Genomic DNA, 21,077 nt, shown 5'->3' on the forward strand with positions numbered 1-21,077 from the left:
CTGTACAAACCTACCCCCTGCCTCAGTTTCCCCATCTGTCATAGAATTGGAAAATACATTTTGTAGTCCTCACTATCCTACTACCTCTGGCACTCCTGGCAAACACGGCCAGACAATCATCCGTCTATCTTACCTACACACCCCCAACATTCAGACAGACAGACAGACAGACTGACTGACACAGAGAGAAAGAGACAGACAGACAGACAGACAGACACACACACACACACACACACACACACACACACACACCTGTGAGTTCTACAGGCAGAACTGGCCAAGGGCAGGGTGGGGAGCAGAAGCAGTCAGTCCTGGGTGAACTAGGATGAGGTTGGAGTACGGACGAAGCACATTACTGGCAGCAGGAAATGCGACGAGGATGAGGCCGGCTCCAAAGGGAAGCAGGTGACCCCTGAACCCTAGTGCCCACCTCAGAGGCTGCTACCTGGGCAGGTTTCTCCACCACCTGGCTTCAGATTTATCAACTGCTCATTGGGACACTGGGACCCACAGGCAGATATGGAGAGGTAAACAAGTTTCATCCACAATGGAACAGCATCCAGTCTTAAAAGGAAGGGTGTTTCTGACATGTTACCCCATGTGTGCGCCCCTGAGGGCATTAGGCTAAGTCACCAAAGGACAAGAATGTTGTGATTCCACTCAGATGAGGGCCCCAGTGAAAAAAACTCACACAGGGAGAAAGAAGAACAGTGGGAGCCAGGCCAAGGTGGGAAAGGGTGGGCTAGTCTCCGGAGGGCTTCACTATGCATGCCTGGAGCTAACTATGTAGACCAGGTTAGCCTGTAACTCAGATACCCACCTGAGTGCTCGGATTAAAGGCATGTACCACCATGCCCAGTGGATTTCCACTGTGTAAGATGGGAAATTCTGGAGGTGGGAGATGATGGTTATATTGACAGTGTACTCAGTACCCCTGAGTATTCCTAAAATGGTTCAGCGGGCGATGCTGGGCTGTATCTATAATTCCATCATTAAAAAGCAAACAAACAAAACTGGCTGCAGCCACCCTCTGTGCCTGGGGTAGTGAAGCTCACAATGAAGTGGGTGGGGACTGGCAGGGCTCACTATGGGTGCATCATGCCATCCTGAGGCAGGTCTGCGGGTCAGCAACCCATCATCCCCCAAAATCCACAGGCTGCCAGATAACATGGTGGCTGTGAACTTTGACAACAATGTCCATTCTCCAAGCCGGGGACAGGACATACAGGGAAGTGGGGAAGTGGCACAAAGTGCTTGCCACCAACCTGCTTAGCCACACTGCATGGCCCCCAGCAACACAGCCATGGGTCCAACTTGGCTCTTAAGAGCCAGCAGCTGGTTTCGCAGCTCAAGCCCCAGCCACCCAGGGCTGCAGAGTGTTCAGATGTCTCCCTGAGTCTGGCACACTGAGGTTGACCATTGCAGGCTACCGTGAAGATCCCTCCATCCATATGTTGGGAACCTGTCCCCAAAGTGACTGGAGGCTTTGAGTGGTGATGAGGCTGGAACAGAGCCCTCAGGACGAGACCATTGTCCTCATAGAAGACACCTAGAGAGCTTGGTAAGAGGATGCCAGCCAGAAACGCAGCATGGGCCCTCACCAGTCTGCCTGTCCTTGGAGCTCTGGCCTCTGGGTGAGGAGAATCTATGTTGGGTCTCCAGAACCTCCTGCTGCCTGACACTGCCATCCCCACACGTGTGCACACTTGGCCCAATGCTGTGCAGCCATGCAGTTTCTGGAAAGTACTGGGGCCCCCACTATGACTCAGAGACTAGCGGACGAATCAGGGCATCCAGAGGTGGCAGAGGCATCCCCTTTCCAGGAGTGCCTGGTTAAAGTGAGTAGACAGAGAGGCCTTGAGACAAAGCCTGGACAGGCAGACAGCCGCGTGTCAGCCCAGACAGAAGAGCGAGGGGCAGCCAACAGCTGAGCCCTCCCTATCCCACTCCCAACACCCTCCCAGAAGAGCACAGCAGGGAGCTACCAGATGGGGAATCATGAGGGGGTGGGTGACAGGGACGGAGGGGGAAGGCTACCCAAGACAGGGAACAGCCTGTGCAAAGGCGTGGCTGTGAGAAGCAAGGGAGGCCTGGGTGGAAATCTCCACAGCTCAGCACAGTGGGGCCAGGGAATGTGAGGTGAAAGGGGAGGTCAGGAAGGGGCAGAGGGAAGGCAGCCCTCAGCCAGGCTACCGTGAGGCTGCCATCCCCAGAAACCATGTCCTCAAGTGAAATCAGGGACACCAGGCTCACTGTCACAGGGTGGACCACTCCAGCAGTGGCTACCCAGTGTCTGTCATCATAAACAAACACAGTGTTCATCAAAACTGTGAACTCAACCTTCAGAGGGAAGGACAGCTAGGTGTGACAGCACATGCCTGTAACCTCAGCACTTGGGTGACTGAGGCAGGAAGGCTACATCCTTCAGGCCAGTTCAGGCTACACAGCAAGATCCTGACTCAGAAAGAAAGAAAAAAAAAAAAAAAAGGAAGGACATTTTCCCACCTTCTACAACATGGATGAAGCGTGAGGACACTGTGTTGGTTAGATAAGTTAGTGCTGAGAGAAAAAACACAGGAGGGACCCATTCAGAACAGATAATGCTGGGAGAGGCAGGCAGGGAGGGCCAGGGTCAGCGAGGACAGAGTTTTAGATGAGAGTTCGGGGAAATGGACAAATTACTAATGGTAATTTTTAATTACTAATTACAACTGGTCACTTAAACGTGTGTAATTTTATGTTGTAAATAAAATAAAATACAATAAAAGTAAAACCAGACAGCACACCAAAGCAAAAAGCCGCTCCCCAGCCGGAGACTGGGAGAGCGTGATTGAGCCGCGCACAGCAGAGCGCAGGAAGAGGAGTCGCGCTCAGTAGGGACAGACCTGTCGCTCAGTAGGGACAGACCTGTGGTGGAAGAAGGTTTCATGTTGGTGGAGCCTCATGAAATGGGGCTCAGAGGAAAGCAGGCATGGTACCCAAGCCAGGGGAGGTCAGAGGCCACCCAGAAAAGCTGGAGGAAGCAGACTGTCCTTCCCTGATGGTGGAGGACCACCTGTCCTTTCCTAAAACAAGCCTTCCACTTGAGTGCCTTGTCCCTCCTCCCTGGCCCAGCTGATACTAAAGACGAAACCTTGAGAACACACAGGCAAGGGCACAGCCACAGCATTATAGGTCAGCCTCCTCAGTGACGTCACTCCGGCCAGCAGAGGGGACACCCAGATTTCTTACCCTCCAGGGTCAAGGCCAGGGGAACGGCAGCTATGAGTTGCTTAAGAAGCTGAAAAAACAAAAACCACAGAGGAGGCCTGGGCAGGTGGGCAATGCCTTTAGGAACTCCACAACGGACAGCAGAGCCAGCGCCCCTGAGGGCCCCTCTCTGAGTTCACTCAGCGTGACTCCCAAGCTCAGACAATGTCACCTCTTGTGGGCCTCCCCCTGCCTGGCCTGGCCCTGTCCACACAAGTCACTCAAGTCCTGACAGACCAGATGCCACAAAACATCAGAAGGAAGTGGGAAGGGCCTGGGACTTGGCCTCCAATCACAGCTTCTTTCTAGCCACGTGGCCTTGGCTCTCTTCCCTGCATGTTTCTGAGGGTGTTCCACAAAGTCTAATGAATCTCCAATTTCTGACTGTTCTGAGATGTGCGCAGCCCTGAGCAAACGGAAGCTGTAATCATGGATCATAAACCCACAGGCCCAGGCCCCTGGCTTGACCTGCTTTAATTGCTGGCTTCTTCCTGCTCTGCAAACCGCAGCCCTCCCTGCAGAGTTCAGAGCTCTCCCTGCAATTCATTTCTGCCCACCAGAGTTCATGGGCACCTGGGGAAATAGCGCTTGCCAGACACACACACAAGTGCATTGATGTGGGTCCCATGGCTGATATCTGAACGATCCAGTCTCCCTGAGTGGGAGAATAAAGCCTGTTCAATGCCAGCCTCTGACTCTTGACCTGCAAAATGCAGAGGCAGAGGTAGCTGGCCCCTCCCCTCAGCCTTGAGCTGCTGCAGCCCCAGGGGACTAGGTGGCCCTTTGGGAAGCAGGCTCTGTCCCCACCTGAAAGCAAGGATGGGTGGCATCAGGGTCTCTGTGCAGTTCAAGCCCATCCCTCCTTCTCTGACTCTCATTGTCTGTATGGCCCTGGACACCGTGGTCACCTGTCCTTAGCCAGGAACTCCCCCAGGGACATGGCTGTGGTCACATCGTGAGCATGGAAGGGACCCAATGTTTCCCAGCCAGAAGTGTTGCCCATGACACATCATGTAGTCCTGGGCTCGTGGTTCCTTGCCCCAGCATGCCCCTTGATTAGGGCTGTGTGGAGCCCCTAACCCACGCCAGAGTCAGCCTGAATAGCCCTCAACAACACTCGGGACTGGGAGGAGACACAGCATGTGGCCTTGGTATCTGTTCCTCTCCCCTCTGTAATTGCAAATGCCCAGCTCCTCTTAGTCACACCAGCCCCCGGTACTGTCCTCCCCTTCCTCTGTGACAGAGCATCTAAAACACCATGTCACCACAGTAGTCCTTGTGGCCACATCAGCAGAACTCTGTGCAAAGGAGGGGTGGGGCTTGTGGAAATGTAGGTCCTGGACTGGCCAGCTGTATCAGCACAGCCCAGGGGCCCAGGGATCTGCATTACCGGTGCTCAGGTCATTTGGCTTCTCCTTATCTTCCTCACATCTTCCCATGCTCCAGGGTTGGGGACCTCCCTGGACAGTGTCACAGAACCCCCAGGGCTGAGAGGTATCAGTGCCCACGTACGAGTGTGGTGCCCGGGAATGCAAAGACAGGGAGCTGAAGAGGCAGATGGCACAAATGAAGCCACTCCAAGCCATCTTCCTGCAGGGGGCGCTCTTCTCTCCTTTGTCTGCCAAGCTCTGATCTGATTGTATACCACCTCCTTCAGGAAGCATACCAGGGTTTCGTTGAGGTAAGCTTCTACCCACAGCCTCCCCGAGAAATTCTTTCTCACCATGCGTAGTCAACATCTTGTCTGTCAGTGGCTGAGAGGCTGCTGGGGGAGGAATGGCGTCAAGAACAACTCCGGCCAGGGGTTGACACAGAAGAGACTCTACTGGCACACCTAAAGCCACTATACTACCCTAACTGTGGTAGGCACTGTGGGGTCAGGGGGCTGCTGAGGTCTGTCACATCAGCAAGTGACATGGATGGAAGGCTCAGCTCAAGGGGAGCTGCTATTCCCAGCTAGCTGGCTGCCCACATCAGAGAAGAACCCTGCTGGCGTGAGCTGCCCTGGTCGCAGATCTGAGCAGAGCCCTCCTGAGACCCACTGAGCTTCAGGTGTGTGGGGGGACTCGGAGTCAGAAAGACGAGGTGTCCTAGCTTAGAGCAGCTCACCAATGGGAAAGAAGCCCCAGAGCCCCTGACATGGAACAAAAGTCACCCCAAGACTTGTAGTCAGATGCGCTTTCCAAGGTGGCGGCCATGGGGCCAAGGTCCCCTTTCAAGTAAAAGGGAGGATTCACACATCCACAGTGTGTAAAGCACCACCACACACCAGAACCACAGCGGCTGAAGGACAGGGTGCCCCTACCCATGGCTGCTGACCATCTGTGGGAAGGGATGGCCGGGGAAAGGAAGGGGTCTGTGCAGAAAGGCAGCCAATGCTGAGTGCCACCGGGAAGGTCTCTCCCTGACTCAGTATGCTCACCTATAAAATGGGTGACGCCTTTGGAAGGTGAGGTCATTGCTCCGCCACTGATGGTCCCTGTGCCATCAGCTCGCAGACAGTTCGCTACACCTGAGAGGGACATTCTGTTACTTCAAATCTGGTACTCACGCTATATTTCCATCTGAGACCCCAGCCCACCGGACAGAAGTTGCCCATGTTCAGGATGGGTCTTCCTGCCTCCCTCCATAAACCCAGTCTAGAAACTCCATCCCAGATATGCCCCCAAGTGTGTCTCCTGGGTCATCCTAGGTGCTACCAAGATGATAGTCCATAAACCACCACACATGTTTTCTATCAGACATAGGGCCGCTGCCTCCACTGGCAATAGAGTTGGAAAGGCATTGTAGGAAACACATGTTCCTGGCCTTCAGATCTGAAACCTACTGCCCAGCCCTACCTGCCACATGACCTTAGGCCACACTTCCTGTCCAACTGGAGCACAGTGCTAACAAATGGGAGCAATGACATCACTCCCCTGGGACTTATAAAGGTTGGAGGTGACAACTGAACATGTCCCCAGAGTACCCAGGGTCTTCAGGTGCTATAAAACACAAGCGTGGATTGCTATGAGATAAAAACAATAGCTCCCTGAGGATACGCCTGGTCAGCAGCCAGGATTTCTGAGGTTGCCACACCCAGGGTATATTTAGCAGTCTGCTGAGGCCCTGCCAGATATGAAACATTCCATCTGACCAAGGACGCAGAATTTCAGAATAGCAACTAATTTCTCATCAACAAGGTAGAATTCACTCCTGCCAAGAAATCCCTCTTTCGTTTATAACTGTGGACGAAATCGTCACCAGAGATCCCATCACATATGCATTTGGATCCCTGGGCTGGCAGCATGCCAGGTGTCACCCAGAGCCCTAGCTCTGCAGTGAGTGGAGAATGGGGATGAGGAGGCCAACAGCTGCTCTCAGGGGAGCATCCTTGAGACAAGTCTGGACAAAGCCACCACTCACACAGAGCTAGGAGTAAAGGAAGGGTTGCCATAATGCCATTATTTCCTGATGGATTTCCCTTGTTTCAAATATCTCCCTAAGACGCCACTGTGTACAAATGTATATCCTTAATTTTGCCTCTATCACCGGCACTGACGTTCATTCTACTAATCCCTCATCATTTTAATGAGTGTATAATATTCCATCCTTGGTCAAAAGTTCTCAGAGCTGTCTACAGAGTCCTGGAAGTCCCCAAGAACCTCTTGGGTTAGTGAAGTCAAGACCATTTTGCTACTAAGACTAGGATGTTCTGGCCGTTTGTTGCTTGACTACTGTGGTAATTTGAATGAACATGGTCCCCATAGGCTCACAGGGACTGGGCTATTGGGAGCTATGGCCTTGATGAAGTAGTTGTGGCCTTGCTGGAGAAGGTGTGTCACCAGTGGGAGGGCTTTGAGGTCTCAGAAGCTCAAGCTAGGACTAGTGGCTCACTGTCTCTTCCTGCTGCCTGTGGATCCAGATGTAGAGCTCTCAGCTACTTCTCCAGCACCACATCTGCCTGGATATTGTCATGCTTCCTACCCTGACAATAGTGGGCTAAACCTCTGAACCTGAAAGCAGGCCCCAATTAAATGCTTTTCTTTATAAGAATTGACATGGTCATGATGTCTCTTCACAGCAATAAATTAACTACGATATATACTGAGTGTTCTCAAAAGGTACATGTGTTGATCCCCAGGGTGATCCTATGGGGAGGAAGAATCCTTATGGGGAGAGGCCTAGAAGGAGGTCCTTGGGTCACTAAGGTTAAGCTCTTGTCTTCATCTCCTGTCCTGTCGATGTGATGGAATACTCTGACGAAAGCAATGTAAGTGGTTATTTTTGCTCACAATTCAAGGTACAGTCCATCACAGTGGGAGGTGAAGGCAGCAGGAAAGGAGCTTGAGTCTGCTGGTCACAGGGCATCCACAATTATCAGAGAGCTGAGTGACCATCATTGGTCAGTCACTTTCTCCATTTTATACAGTCCAGGACCTCCCTGCTTAAGGTGGGTCTTCCCACATCTGTCAGCACAGATGATCTCCCACAGTCCTGTCTCCTTGGTGATTTTAGACGATTACTAATAACTGTCACAGCCTTGGAGCAGATAGTGAGGTCCCAACCTCTCCGCTTTCTCATGCTTCAACGCTGTGAGGTGAGCTATTAAACTCTTCCACACATGTCCCACCATCACCATCGACAAACCAGGAAGGGCTTAAAAGCAATGGACCTGCCCAGTGAGGGACTGGTATCTCCAGATCCAAATAGGTACTTTCTCTTTCTAAGCTAAATGTCCCTGGGTAGTTTGTGATAGCATCGGAAAGCTAACAGAAGATTGTATTAAGCAGCTGAGTCATTGACTGCAACTGTAACTAAGGAGGAGGAAGAGCCTATGGGCTGAGGAAGGAGTTTGGAAGCATCTGGAGGAATGGGCTAGAAGAGACCTGGGAAGCTGTTGGAGGAGCTCAGGGGAACCATCCTGGGGAGCTCAGAAGACCAGATGCTACAGGAAATGTGCACAGTGGAGTCTCAGCTCAGGGGAACTCAGATGGAATGGAAATTCTACCCAGGATTGGGCAAGAGGTCTCCTTGCTAGACCTCAGTAAAGAACATGGTTGCATTTTTCAATGTTCTGCCAGCAGGGAGGAAGAGCAGGAGGAGGACAGGCTAGTTTATCTGACAGAAACTATGTCATGGCAACACAACATTCAGGCTTTGGCATGAGCGTCGATCACGAGCTATAGCATGGTAACTGCCAGCTACGTTTAGCCAGATTAACAAGAATGAGGAGCAAAGAGGAGCAAAGCAGAAAGATTTGGAAACTTCAGCTTGATTAGAAGGAACCTGTATAAAGTTTTAGCTGGTGAGTGTGGCTGCAGCTCCAAGGCATGTGGTGCTCAGGGCTCCTGAGGGACAGGAGAGTGACTGCCGAGGCACCACAGGCACAGAAACCAGAGAAGCACAAGACAAATCTGCCTCAGAGAACTTCCAGGACAGAATTCTTTCTTGAAAGAGCACCAGGGTGCCCTGTGTGCGCCAGCCATAAATTGGGCCAATAAGGTGTCCAGAAGCCACCTTAACAGTTGTGGTCCCAGCCAGCTGTAACACATTCCCCTACCCCATCACAGGGATACAGAATGTGGGGTTATGGGTCATGATGACTTTCACTGGCATGGACAAAAGAAGGCCCAAAAAGGCCAGGCCAAGTGCTACAGGACTGGAATTCCTGGAAAGAGCCTCAGAAAGGGCACTGTGTAGAACCACAAACTGAAGCTGTAGCCTGTGATGTCCCCACCTCAGGACCTTACAGATAAGGAGATGTTGAGGGAAGCTGCAGGCAGTATAAAGCGAAGCGCTTCTGAGAGAGGTCATCGGTGCTACAGCCAGCAAGCCAAAGAGGCAGGGCTGCCTAAACCCTGAGAGGCCAAATCCTTCTGCAATGCACCTCAGATGCAGGCCTTGCAGATGTCTGTGCTGCTGTGCTCTGGTCTTGCTTTGAGCCAATACCTCCTCTTTTCCTATTCCTCAATTTTAAATAAGAATGTTTACCTCCAGAAGTATAATTTCACAGCTTAGAATTTTTGAGTTTCAGAAACTCTGAACTCGGACTTTTTTTGTTTTCTTGGTTTTTTGTTTTCAAGACAGGGTTTCCCTGTGTAGCCCTGGCTGTCCTGGAACCCACTCTGTAGACCAGGCTGGTCTCAAACTCAGAGATCCGCCTGCCTCTGCCTCCCAAGTGCTGGGAGTAAAGGCGTGCGCCACTACCTCCCAGTTGAACTTGAGCTTTTTGTTTGGTAGATTTTTGTTGATTAATTTTGAATCTGGACTTCCGGGAAGCACGGGAACAGAAGAGACATGTTGGGTCTTGGGAATGGAGGGATGTAGTCTGCACCCTGAGATGGATATGAGGCTTTGCATTGTGCAGGGATTGCAGTTTGGTTTAGGGTGTTTTGGTTTTTGTTTATTTCCCTAAGGCCCCCCAGTGAGAAAGGCTGGGTCCTCAGGTGACGCTCTTGGGAGATGTGCACAATCATTAGGGGGTGAGGCCACGGGAAGCTCCAGGCCACAGGGAATGTATCTTCAAAGCACACAGTGGGGCTCCAGCCTCTTCCTCATCCTCTTTTGCTTTCCTGCCACAAGATGAGAAGAATTTCTCTGCCATATGCCCCCATCATTGTACACATACCCACCAGAGGCCTGAAAGCCCCAGGGACCCCCATGGAGGGGAGCTCACCCACACCCCATCAGAGGCCTGAAAGCCTCAGGGACCCCGATGGAGGGGTATCACAGAAGCATTTTCTGTTTATGCATGATTTCTATGGGTCCTTTCTGGTGGCAACAGAAACTGATGGTCACCCTCACTGTCTCCAGACTGTAGTAGCCACATGTGTGATATCACAACCCACTGATCGCAGAACCAGACATCAGAGTCTGGTCACTGTCTGTGAAGCCGGGTGCTAAGAAGATTCACAAATCTGAGGAGCGACTCCACACTAAGTATGCTCACGGGTTCACATGAGAGCGTTTGTTACACTTTTAATTTAACAGCTTTAAAAAGAAAATCTGTATTTTAATCTAGCTCAGCAAATAACCTTAAGTGCAACCCACATAAAAGCACATCAGAGTCCTCAGCAATGCTGGGTCCTAGGGCCCTGGAAACCTGAGAGATGCTGCTGGAATGGACAGTGGCTTTTTTAGCCTGTGATCTCTGCCTGGATGGGCAGTAGATGACATCACCCTCCCTCTATTGTGGCTTCTAATGCCCAGCCCCCAGCCATACTCAGAGCTACTCCTCAGCAGCACCTCCCAGGGCAGCACCCTGCAGTCCTAGATACTTCAAGCTCACTGCTTCCAAAGAGACAGCCCTGTCCACCAGCTACACAAGCGGCAAGCTCAAGGCATACAGGATGTTTACATTTAGTAAATTAAGAGAAACATTCTTCACCCTACGAGAAGTCATCCTCACTCAGACTATACAATACCACAAGAGGAAACAATACCTACCCCAACCACAGACTGTTCCAAAAGATGGGCTCCAAAAAGATGCCACTTTCCTCTTCAGAATATGTAGGCATATGGTATTCATGTGGGTAATGGCGGTTTAGCGATTTGATTAAGGTGTCATGAAGTTACAATCCATGTCACTCAGGATTGTATGGTAACATAACAGCTATCCTCATGAGAAGGAAGCAAAGAGAATTCACACACACAGGTCATCATAGAGAGGTGGCAGAGAGGGTTGCAGACCCTGGCCTTAGAGATTGAAGTGATGTGACTACTGGCCATGGAATGCAGGCAGCCACCAAATCAGGAAGAGACAGGCACTGGCCATCCTGGAGACGATGAGAGGCACCGCTACACACTGACGTCAGCCAGGCTTGGCCACCGACCTCCCGAGCCACATCTGTGCTATTCTTCTTGTTCCATGTGGCTACCAGAGACAACAGCCAGAGCACCCCCTTTGGCTCTGTATTACAGTTTCCAGGTGACCCAGACCAGCAGGGAAGGCCCTAGTTTAGATCACCTCCCTTCGCCAAGAGCATCGAGAGCCAGCCAGGTCCCACATCTGAGGGAGGGGAGGCATGGGAGCCCAGCAGGACACAACCAGGTCCAAGGTCAGGGCTGAAGAGCCCCTCCAGCTTCAGCTACGCTCCACTGTACCCTGGGAACACAGAACCATAGTGAAGAATTTCATCTGCCTTCTATCCTTGGAGGTGCCAGGGACACATCAGCCTCACGGGGGTGTTGGGGGGGCTTCCTGGCACAGTGATGTTAAATGGGCACTTAGAAATGTACAGAAGGTGAACTCCATCAAAGCAAGATTCTCCTGTGGGGGAAATGGTTTGGGGTGGCTACAAGGGAGGACTTGGGGGGAAGCAAGGCTGATTCTGCCCTGTTGGCCTCCTGCATCCCATGACTTATGATCCTTCCTCCACTTTTGGAGCCAGCAGCCCAGAAGCTCCCCTCCTGATTTGGTTGTCCATCTCCTCTGACTTGCCTCTCACCAATGAAGACCCACCCGGGTAACCCAGAATCACGTCCCCACGGCAAGGTCCTCATTTAGTCACATCCAAACACTCCCTCTGCCCATGTAAAGCTGACACAGAGACAACTTCCCAGAATTAGGACAGGAGGCCCCCGGGAGCCGGTACCCAGCCCTCACATCATCTAAGAAGATGCATATCAGCGAGGGCCAGTAGCAGCCCTGGCTTGCACAGCTGCCAGGAACTGACCTGAGTCTTCAGCAGGGAACTCCATGGGTTCAAAGGCAAGGAGGGAGGTGATGGTGTGATCGAGCTGGGAGGCTCCGTGGTCATGTGGAGCTAGAGCAGACCAGACCTTGAGTGGAAAAGCGGCAGATAAACGGTTGAAGGAGCAGGGAGAAGGTAAGCAGGACTAGCGGTGAGGTCAGAAGAGCTTAGTGAATGGAGACAGAACATTTGGAACAGCTCTGAGCTTGAGCAGGGGCAGACTTTGATTCCTGCAACAAAGGAAGCCTCGACCAGGCTGAGGCTGGACCCACCTGGCTCTGCCAGAAACACTAGGTGGCAGCAGCCTCAAGGTGACCCTCCCCTTCCTTGTCCCTCTATTTTTCTCCTCCTCCTCTCCCTCTTCTTCCTCCTTCTCCTTTTCCACCCCTTCCCTCCCCCCTTCCTTCCTTCTTCCTTTTCCCTTTCCTCTCCTCCTCCTATGTACTCCTCCTCATCCCTTGTAACTTTTTCTCCTGTCCTCTCCCCCTCCTCCCGTCTTGAAGCACACCGCCCAGCATCCCTGCAGAGGCACCTTCTTTCATCCCAGGAAGTTTTGCACACCCCACCCAGGACAGTGTGGGATTTAAGCTCTCCCAACCAACCCTGTTCCTAGGGGAGTCACTGTCAAGGAGAAAGACCTCAGCTTCCTCGTGGGACTGTGAGGATATTAACACGTTCCCAGCAGCTGCAGAAGAACCAAGCCCATCACCCCTGGGGGTCGATGCCCACCCATCCTGAGGCTCCCTCTTGCTCCTCTCCCAACATTCTCTCCCTCCAGCTTCCCAGGCTCCTCTCCTACTTAACCAACAACACCACCTCCCTTCTGTACCCGCTCAGAACTGAAGCCAAGACCATGAAAGACAAAGGACTGAAATGTCACAAGGAATCTTGGTGACAGTGAAGGTGGTCCTCTGGGCTCTGTTTTTGTGCCTACTGAAACACCATTGGTGGTGGTGGTGGTGGTGAACAAGCTTGAAGGTGCCATTTGCCATGTCAGATCCTGGGGACACTGAAGCCCCAGAGAATCATGTTTTCTGAGTGACAGGGGAGTCGAGTGCCAGGCGGTCCCAGCTGTACCCATTCCCTCTTTCAGGACAGGTATCAAGGAGCCATCTCCCTATGGAGAACACTCTGAGAGGCTCTCAAGCCTGCCTTGCCCTGAGGGCAGACTCTCGCAGGGACTGTAGCTTCTATTCCAGCTTGCTGACTGGAATCACACTGGTGCCTCAATGTCCCTCCCTGCTCCCGGGTGTGAAGATCCCAAGGCCCAGAAAGCTCACCTCAGGAGACATGACTCAACACACCACAGAGACCTCTGCCTCTGAGGATGCGCTGCTGGCTGATGCACCGCCTGGGTACTCCCTAGAGCTCAGAGGTGTAAACAGATCTGGGGTGGTGCTGGGCTAGAAAGTGGTAAAAAGAGGCACCGTGCAAAGTGGCTTAGGAGGTAAGCTGACCACGCAGAGGACTACTTTGGGTGTCCCCAAGTGGTGCAGGGTGTTTCAGATGTCCCTACAGTCCTACCTACTCTGGTCTTGAATAATCTCCAAAAGCTGACCCTAGCTCTGCTCACGGGTGAGGAACATACCTAACAAGGAGGCCTGGAACCCGTGTGCCAAGGGGGCCTATGCTCTCTGCTGAGTACATACTACCTTCAGACAGGGAACTCTTCAGGCATGGAGCAGGTGGCAAGAGACCCCCCCCTCCCCCCCGATAGCATCCACACAGTGCCTGCTTGGGACACACCTATTCACCACCAGCCAAAAGCCCCCAAGCACAGAGCATCCAGGACCAGCCCCAGTGCAGAGCCAGACAGTAAAAATGCGGGTCTTAGAATGAAAGCCCACCTCCCACCTGCCCTCTTCCTTCCCCCCACAGAGCCAAAAAGGCAATTAGTGTGCATGCCATTCAGGAGCCTCTTCCCTGCCAGGCTGCCCGTCCTTCCACATCAGAAGCTTACCCCTAACCAAAGTGTGAAGGCCAAAAACTTCCCCAGAAGGCAACATGGTGAAAGCATCAGATGCAGAAGACGGGCAGGCACGTTTACCTGAAATGATATCTGTCTCAGAAGCCAACTTCCTGGCCAGGCAGGATCACATACGCCAGGGTGCCCCTGCTCTTACACACAGGTACACTACGGCTCGAGGAGGGGCAATAACGTGCCCAAAGGGAGACCCTGACGGGGCAAGGCTTTGGGAACCAGAAGAGAAGTTGGCATTGTGGCTGCCCCCTTCAAGTGGATGGCGGGCTCTGGAGGGCCACAGAGGCCAAGGCCCTGCAGTCACGCTGGGGGAGTCTGCTGTTTATCAAAGGACCAGGAGTCGAGATGACCTATAGGGAGGCATGTGAGCTGCACATGGTAAGAATCCCTCTAGTAATCAGAGCTGTCGAAGTGTGTATCAACAACCCCGGGGGTGGGGGGGGAGACTTCGTAGAAGGCAGAGGAGGCTGCTGGAGATGTGTGCCAACAAGCCCTGTACCTGGGAAGTTGGAGCAAGGCTCCCTAGCTCAGGTGGGAAGACAGATGTGCATATCCCTCTAAGAAGCTCTGAGGTAATGCCCCAAGGTTGGGCCTGTGCACACAAAGCTCCCATTCACATGTCCCTAAGCAACAGACGCTGCCCCAGCTGATGGCCAAGGCACACAGGTGGAGAAGGACCAGACACAATCCACTCCATCAAGACGGGGCCGCTAGGCTGGGCCCCTTGAGTTCAAATTCCAGCTCTTCCACTTAGCAATCCTGTGACACCAGTTAACTGCCCTCTGTGTGAGGGAACCCCAGCACTGGGCCTGTGAGCTATGAGGAGGATACGAGAGAAAGCAGATCCCCTGCCTGGCCTGGGGGCCTGAGGAAGTGCCCCACAAGCATGGCTGCTGAGGTGACATATAAGCCTGACTGTCCTGCCTGGGTGCTGTGGATACCCTAGAAGCCCTGAGCTGTGTGGTGGTGGAAACATTCCTGGAGTAAACAGAGATGAGGTGCTCTAGTTACTCTGCCAGGGACCAGCAGCCTTGGGGCTCTACGCAGCAACTTGGTTGAAGCCCAGAGTGCTTGAAGCAGCCAAGAAGCCCCCAGCACATCACATGACAGTGACTAAACCCAAGAGCTGACACTGCCTGTCACACTCTTTCTGCTGTGGCTGTTATACCTGATCTCTGAGACTCTGCCAGGCAGCTGGCAATGGTAACAAGTGCCTAGTATCCTCGATCCTTCAAGACCCTGATATAAGATCAGGGAAATACAGAGGACAGCAGAGGCAAGAAGCCAACCCAGGAGGCCCGACTCTGGGCAAGGCCTTACCACACCTCTGATGAGGCTGGCACAGCCACAGGGAAGCACAGGGAGGGTACAAGGAGCCTGTGCAGAGGACAGTCACAGACTCTAGAGCAGGTGGGCAAGAGGCCAGCATCCCTGAATCCCAGCAGCTGCCAGAGTCAGCAACTGTGGCCTGGCCTGGCCCTGAGAATAGGCTGTGGCCCCTTTTAAAGGGCCAGTGACAGGACAGGGCCTTCCTCAGGGCTGACCCTCCTCCTTCTCACCAGTTCAGAGTTCTCCAGTATTTGGGCAGGTGGTTTAGGAACACTCAAAGGAGCAGGGGACACTCCCTTCCCTGAGATATCAGCATGAACTTACCAAGAGTTCATCATCTTCAAACCTGATTCTAGAAAATAGCAAACTACTTCTCTAGCAGAAACTTAATTTAGGATAGCTAGCTTAGGAATTAACCTTGACCATCTTGGGGGGAAGGGTCAGAGCTTAAGGATACAGAGCAGATGGAACTAGAGAATTCCAGTCTATGGTCCTCAGAGTCCTGGCCAAATATGACTCCTGACACATTTCAGGGTTGGGGGAATTCATCTCTGTTGTACCTTACACAGTGGAGTTGTTAGGAGAGATGAGACTCGGTATGTCTGCCCAGATACGAACATGGACAATGCCAATTTCTCTGCAATCATGGGTTTCCAAACCCATGTACACCATTCCCAGAATCAAAGCAATACTGTTTCTGGCTTTTGACTCTACATCTCATTACAAAGAAGAGCAGGCCGTGAGTGGCTCTCAGACGCCACCTCAGACACGCTGATTCTCCTTCTCAGCCTTTCTTCCTTGTGTGGGAGAGCTGAGATCACACGAGATACACAGTTTCACCCTCAACTGTTTGCTTTTATTTTTTATTTTATGTGTACAAGTGTTTTCATGTATACCTGTGCACATGTGCACCTGGTGTCTGGGGGCATCGAAAGTGGACATCCAATTCCCCTGGAGCTGGAGTTACAGGTTGTGAGCCACCATGTGGGTGCTGGGAATCAGACCTTTGGAAGAGCAGCCAGTGCTCTTCATCATTCAGCCTTCTCTCCAGCTCCCTTCTGCTGTTTCTTAATGAAACTGGTTTTCTTAAACATTTCCTGCTAACACTGAGAGGTCATCATATCCATTGTTAATGCCTCCCACCCACCCTCACCTAAGGTGCAAGTTTCAAGAAACTGATAGTTTTCCCATGTTTTCATTTGCTGCAAAGTCTCAGAGCCTGGAGCAGTGTAGGTGCATGGTGGGCACCTAGTAAATATTTCCAGGATGAATGCATGATTTTTCGCATCCTTCAACCCCTCTGGCTGGTGATCTGCTCTGCTGTTAGTGGTGCCCAAGCAGACAGCTTGTGGCCACATGCTACCCTTCCTTGGATAGGAGGAGCAAATGCCATATTCCAAGTGTACCAAATACTCTCCTTGACCCTGGATGGGTGTCTGTCCTTCTCACATCCGGAGCATCCATGGGTCCCTTCCAGCTACATACAGAGTAGCCGTGGAGCAAAAGGTGGTTGAGCAAGGCCTCTAGGCCTCCACCTGTTATGAGCTGAATTCACACAGTGCAGTCCTGACCCCAACACCTTAGACTGTGAATGTATATGGAGATGAGACTTTGACAGAGGTCATCAAGATAAAAATGAGGTCACTCTCATGCCCTCATCCAATCAGCATGGTGTCCTTAGAAGAGGAGGATATCAGAACACAGACACACAGAGGAAAAACTCTGTGAGGACACAGGGAGGAGACATTGTCTACAAGCCAGGGAGAGAGATCAGCCTGCTGATGCCTTGATCTTGATTGTTTGGGCTCTAGCACTGTCCAAAAATAAAATCCCTTTCTCCATAAAGTCCCTGGTCTGTGGCACCTAGTTATAAAATCAAACACACACACACACACACACACACACACACACACACACACACACACACTCCTTTACCTTAACTCAGACAGGCCAAAGCCACCTCCAGGGTCATCTAGGCTTAGCAAGTACACAGGCCTTCAAGACCCAGTGTCTGCTAGCAGATGCAACACAGAGTTCATCATGTCCACTCCTGGTTCAGATGCCTTCCCAGCCCCCTTACCCCACTGTGGTCACATGGGCTGCAGTGCAAAGAAGCAACCTCTGCTCCCAATACCACCTTACAGGCCCACTGTGTGAAGGCTGGCACTGCACACACAACTATAGAGATTCCTCCAACAGTTGGGGTAACTGGAGTACAGAGAACTGCATGGCTAGGATACTGGATTCAGATCAAGACCAGCCAGCCATGGAGCATCACGTCTCCTACCTTGCTTTGGTGTTCTTTAAACCCTTCCCTAGCCACTTGAGATCAACAGACAACCACAGCCAGGGTGGCATCCACAGGCCTCAGTGTCACACCAGGTCCAGCATGGAGTAGCACTGTGCTGCCAGACCCCAGCAGCAGCCACTCTGTCTTCATCACAACCGAGGAGGTACTTAGCCCAAGAGGTTTGTACAGGTTGCTAGGCGCTCCCATCACTGCCGGTCTGCATGGTCAGGACCAGTATCACTCTGTGACACCTGCCTGGGCCAGGCCCCAGAATGATGCCAGCCTTTCCCAGGGGCACAGGGACGTCTTTCCCTGTTGACAATGAAAACTCCTGAGCTGCTGGATGTACACAGCAGCCACACACTAGAACCCACATGCCTCTGTTCACTCCCCTCCACTGTAAATGACTCCTCACTGTGTATGTAATAAGATGGCCAGAGCCAAAACATGAGAGATAGGCAAACCAGACAACACTTGAGCTCCGTTTTCCAAAAGGAAATGACAATTCCATCCACAATTCCAGCAATGACAATGGCCATCCACACTCCTGAGGGCTGCTGTGTGCAGGGTTTTCCTGATTAGAGGGGAACCGAAGTTCCAGATGAGCAGGCCATGACTGGGAAGATGCCCCAGTGCCAAGACCATCAGACAAGAAACACACTACAGCTCAAAACCCAGTCTCCTTGCCATAACAACCCTAGCGCACCTCCCCGGGGACAAAAACTACAAATGCCGGGAGTGGGCACTTGGAGTGGATACTTGTGCTCCCTCTGAAGGCACCTGATTACAGGAGAGCCAGAGGTATCAATTATGGTCTGAAAGCATGAAATTACTCTACATGCACCCAGTCATTATCCCCACCGCCATTAGATAAATGTCTGGAGGTCCTGCCAAGTCTAAGGATGCCCTCCCCATTCACACCCCCCCCATACACACCCAGGTAACAGGTTGGCCAACTCAGGAGGGATCCTGCTTCCCATGCCACTTGCTCTTAGTTACTCTCAACATCCACTGCAGAAGTTCCTCCTTCCTTGGCTAGGAAGGAGAGGGGACAGCCTCCAGGAGGAGGTACTCCAGGCTGAGAGCTGTCCCCAGGCTCCATCCCTCCCTATCCACTTTCTCCCAGAGGATGCAGCTGTACATATTGGTTGATGCAATGCGACCAAGGGCCACACTGCTGTCAGTAGCAGCTTGGGCTTAGGGTGGGGGGTGGGGAGCATGCTGGAATCAAGAAGTCCTGGGTTCAAATCTCTATCACTTGCCAGAACTCAAGTCATTGAAGTCTGGCTGTAGCTCCTGAAAATGGAGGTCTGCCCTCTCTGCTAGGGAATGCAAGCATCAGCCCTCCCCACTGGCCACACTCTCAAGGCTATCAGATGGGTGCATCCTGAGGTGATGCTCAGATGCTCCGCTTCTGAGCCAAAATCTTCCAGTTCTAGATCTCAGTTTCTCTCTGAGCACAGGCGCTGCTGGGTTGCAGGGAAGTAGGATTTTCCAGCATCGCACAGAGGCTGTCAGATCCCTTTGGGTGGGTGCGGCGGGAAAGGCAGGACTGATTCTATCAGGACTGAGGGACTGGAAGGACTTCGCACACAGACAGAGCCGGGACCGACACACACACACACACACACACACACACACACACACACACACACACACACACACACACACACACACACACACACACAGAGTCTCTGGCACTCAGATCTGCAGCGGCAAACCTGGGGCACGCAGGGTCTGCCAGACGCCACCACCCAGGCGCTGCGGGAACCGCGCAAGGGCGGAGTCCCCTGCTGCAAAGCTCCGCCTGTCATCACACCTCTCTCCGCCGTTAAGACTGCGGTGACCCAGGGTCCCTTAACAGGACCCAGGTCCTTTACTGAAGCAACCTGGAACTGCCCCGCCAACAGCCCCCCCCCCCACCGCGAGAAGCAAGGAGTGGCGCCTGCCAGACATCTCTGCGCAGCTACCCTAGCTGGCACTGAGGGAAGGGAGCCTGGCACACGCCACGGAGCTCCGCGACCGCAGCTCAGGGACAGAGGTTAAGGGCCGGCCTTTCGGGGCTGCACACCCTGGAGCAAAAGTTGGGTGGAGCCACTGGGCTCAGGGCTCTGCACTGCAGGTACAGCCTGATTGCTACCCAGTCAAGACCTGCTGCTCTGAACCCGTGGATCCCCAGTCGCAGCACTCACCTGCACTCATGTCAGCGGCAGCTCCTTATAGGGCGGTCCTCGCGCTGCGACAGCCCGACTAGCGGGCTCGCAGATGCGGCGCTCGCACGATCCTCGGCGCGCCAGTGGCCAGAGGCTCGGAGCACCCTCTGCCCGCAGCGCCACCGCAGATCGGGGCTCCCGCCCCGCCCCCTCTCCCCGCCCCGCCCCTTAATTAGGCCCCTCCCCCTGTCGAGCCGCGGGAGGGTCGCACCCTGGGAAGTGTAGGCGCCGCACCCCCACAGCCAGCCTGCGTGACACCGCGGTTGAACGGGAGGACTACAAGTTCCAGCAGGCTGTGCGGAATGCGCAGGCGCAGCTAGAGGTAGGGCAGGTGTCCTCCCGCACCTGCTTCTAGAGATCTACAGAGCTGTCAACACGGTCTAAGGCAGACAAGGGGACTGTGGTTCATCTCAGTACCGGGATCGCGAAGAGGGAGGCGCAGGGAAAAGAGATCTTGAAGTAACTCTACTGCAGTCTCTCTCTCTCTCTCTCTCTCTCTCTCTCTCTCTCTCTCTCTCTCTCTCTCTCTCTCTCACACACACACACACACACACACACACACACACACACAGACAGGTTGGGATTCCCGCGCAGGTGTCTGGACTCCCGGGCTAAGCTGTTGGCCACCTCGCCTTACGCCCCAGGCGTCGCTCACACAGCTCGGCTGACGCTGGGCGGTGCAAACTGAGAAGACGCTGGCATATCCTGCCCACTCGCCATCCTGCCCACCCGGTGACCGAGTCCCTTGTGACGTCAGGCTCCAGCACAGGGCCTGGAAACAGACTGAAAGGAGATTCTGCATGGGAAGGCTCAGGTGGATTCTGCCGTGCGCCGGTGGTGACAACAGGTGGGCACAAGAGATTGAGAAGAGACAGACTAGAGAGAGGATAGAGCGCGAATGCGGATACAGGACCGCCACTGCAAGGAGAGGCACGGGCCAGGGGCATTTGGCCCCAGTCAGGGCTGTTCGAAGTAGTACTGAGGCAGGAGCAGAAATTCCTCCCCAACGATCAGCATCACCCATCTATTTCAAAAGGGACCAGGAAGCCAGAGGCTGTGAAGAGCAGAAGCCTTGGGGGGGGGGCAGCATATTCCTCCACATCCGGTAAACCAGGAGATGCTGCTGGCAGCTGTTCTTACAGCAGCATGTGCCCACAAAGGGCGGGCTCTGACACTGGGATCTCTTGCCCAGAAAAACCAAAATCACCCAGAAAGTTGATAACCAAGGTAGGGCTGACCCAGCTGCAACTTATCCATGCACAGAACCCTGCAGGGCTGGATTTGACTTGTAGCAAGTGAGTCTATTTGAATAGATTACATTTAGACCTTTGTTCTGAGTC

At 53.0% G+C, this 21,077-nt stretch overlaps 1 protein-coding gene across 1 annotated transcript in view; it reads right to left on the bottom strand.

Moving 5' to 3' along the window:
• Positions 1-19,874, bottom strand: part of Ablim2 (actin binding LIM protein family member 2) — a 124,732-nt gene extending 104,858 nt beyond the window's left edge. Inside the window, exon 1 of the mRNA XM_051200188.1 lies at positions 19,717-19,874. Coding sequence (XP_051056145.1) covers positions 19,717-19,726 — 10 coding nt within the window. The 5' untranslated portion in view covers positions 19,727-19,874. The remainder of the gene's footprint in view (positions 1-19,716) is intronic.
• Between the last annotated feature and the right edge of the window lie 1,203 nt (positions 19,875-21,077).

This window comes from Phodopus roborovskii, unplaced genomic scaffold, assembly GCF_943737965.1.
Source record: "Phodopus roborovskii unplaced genomic scaffold, PHOROB, whole genome shotgun sequence".
Lineage (NCBI taxonomy): Eukaryota > Metazoa > Chordata > Mammalia > Rodentia > Cricetidae > Phodopus > Phodopus roborovskii.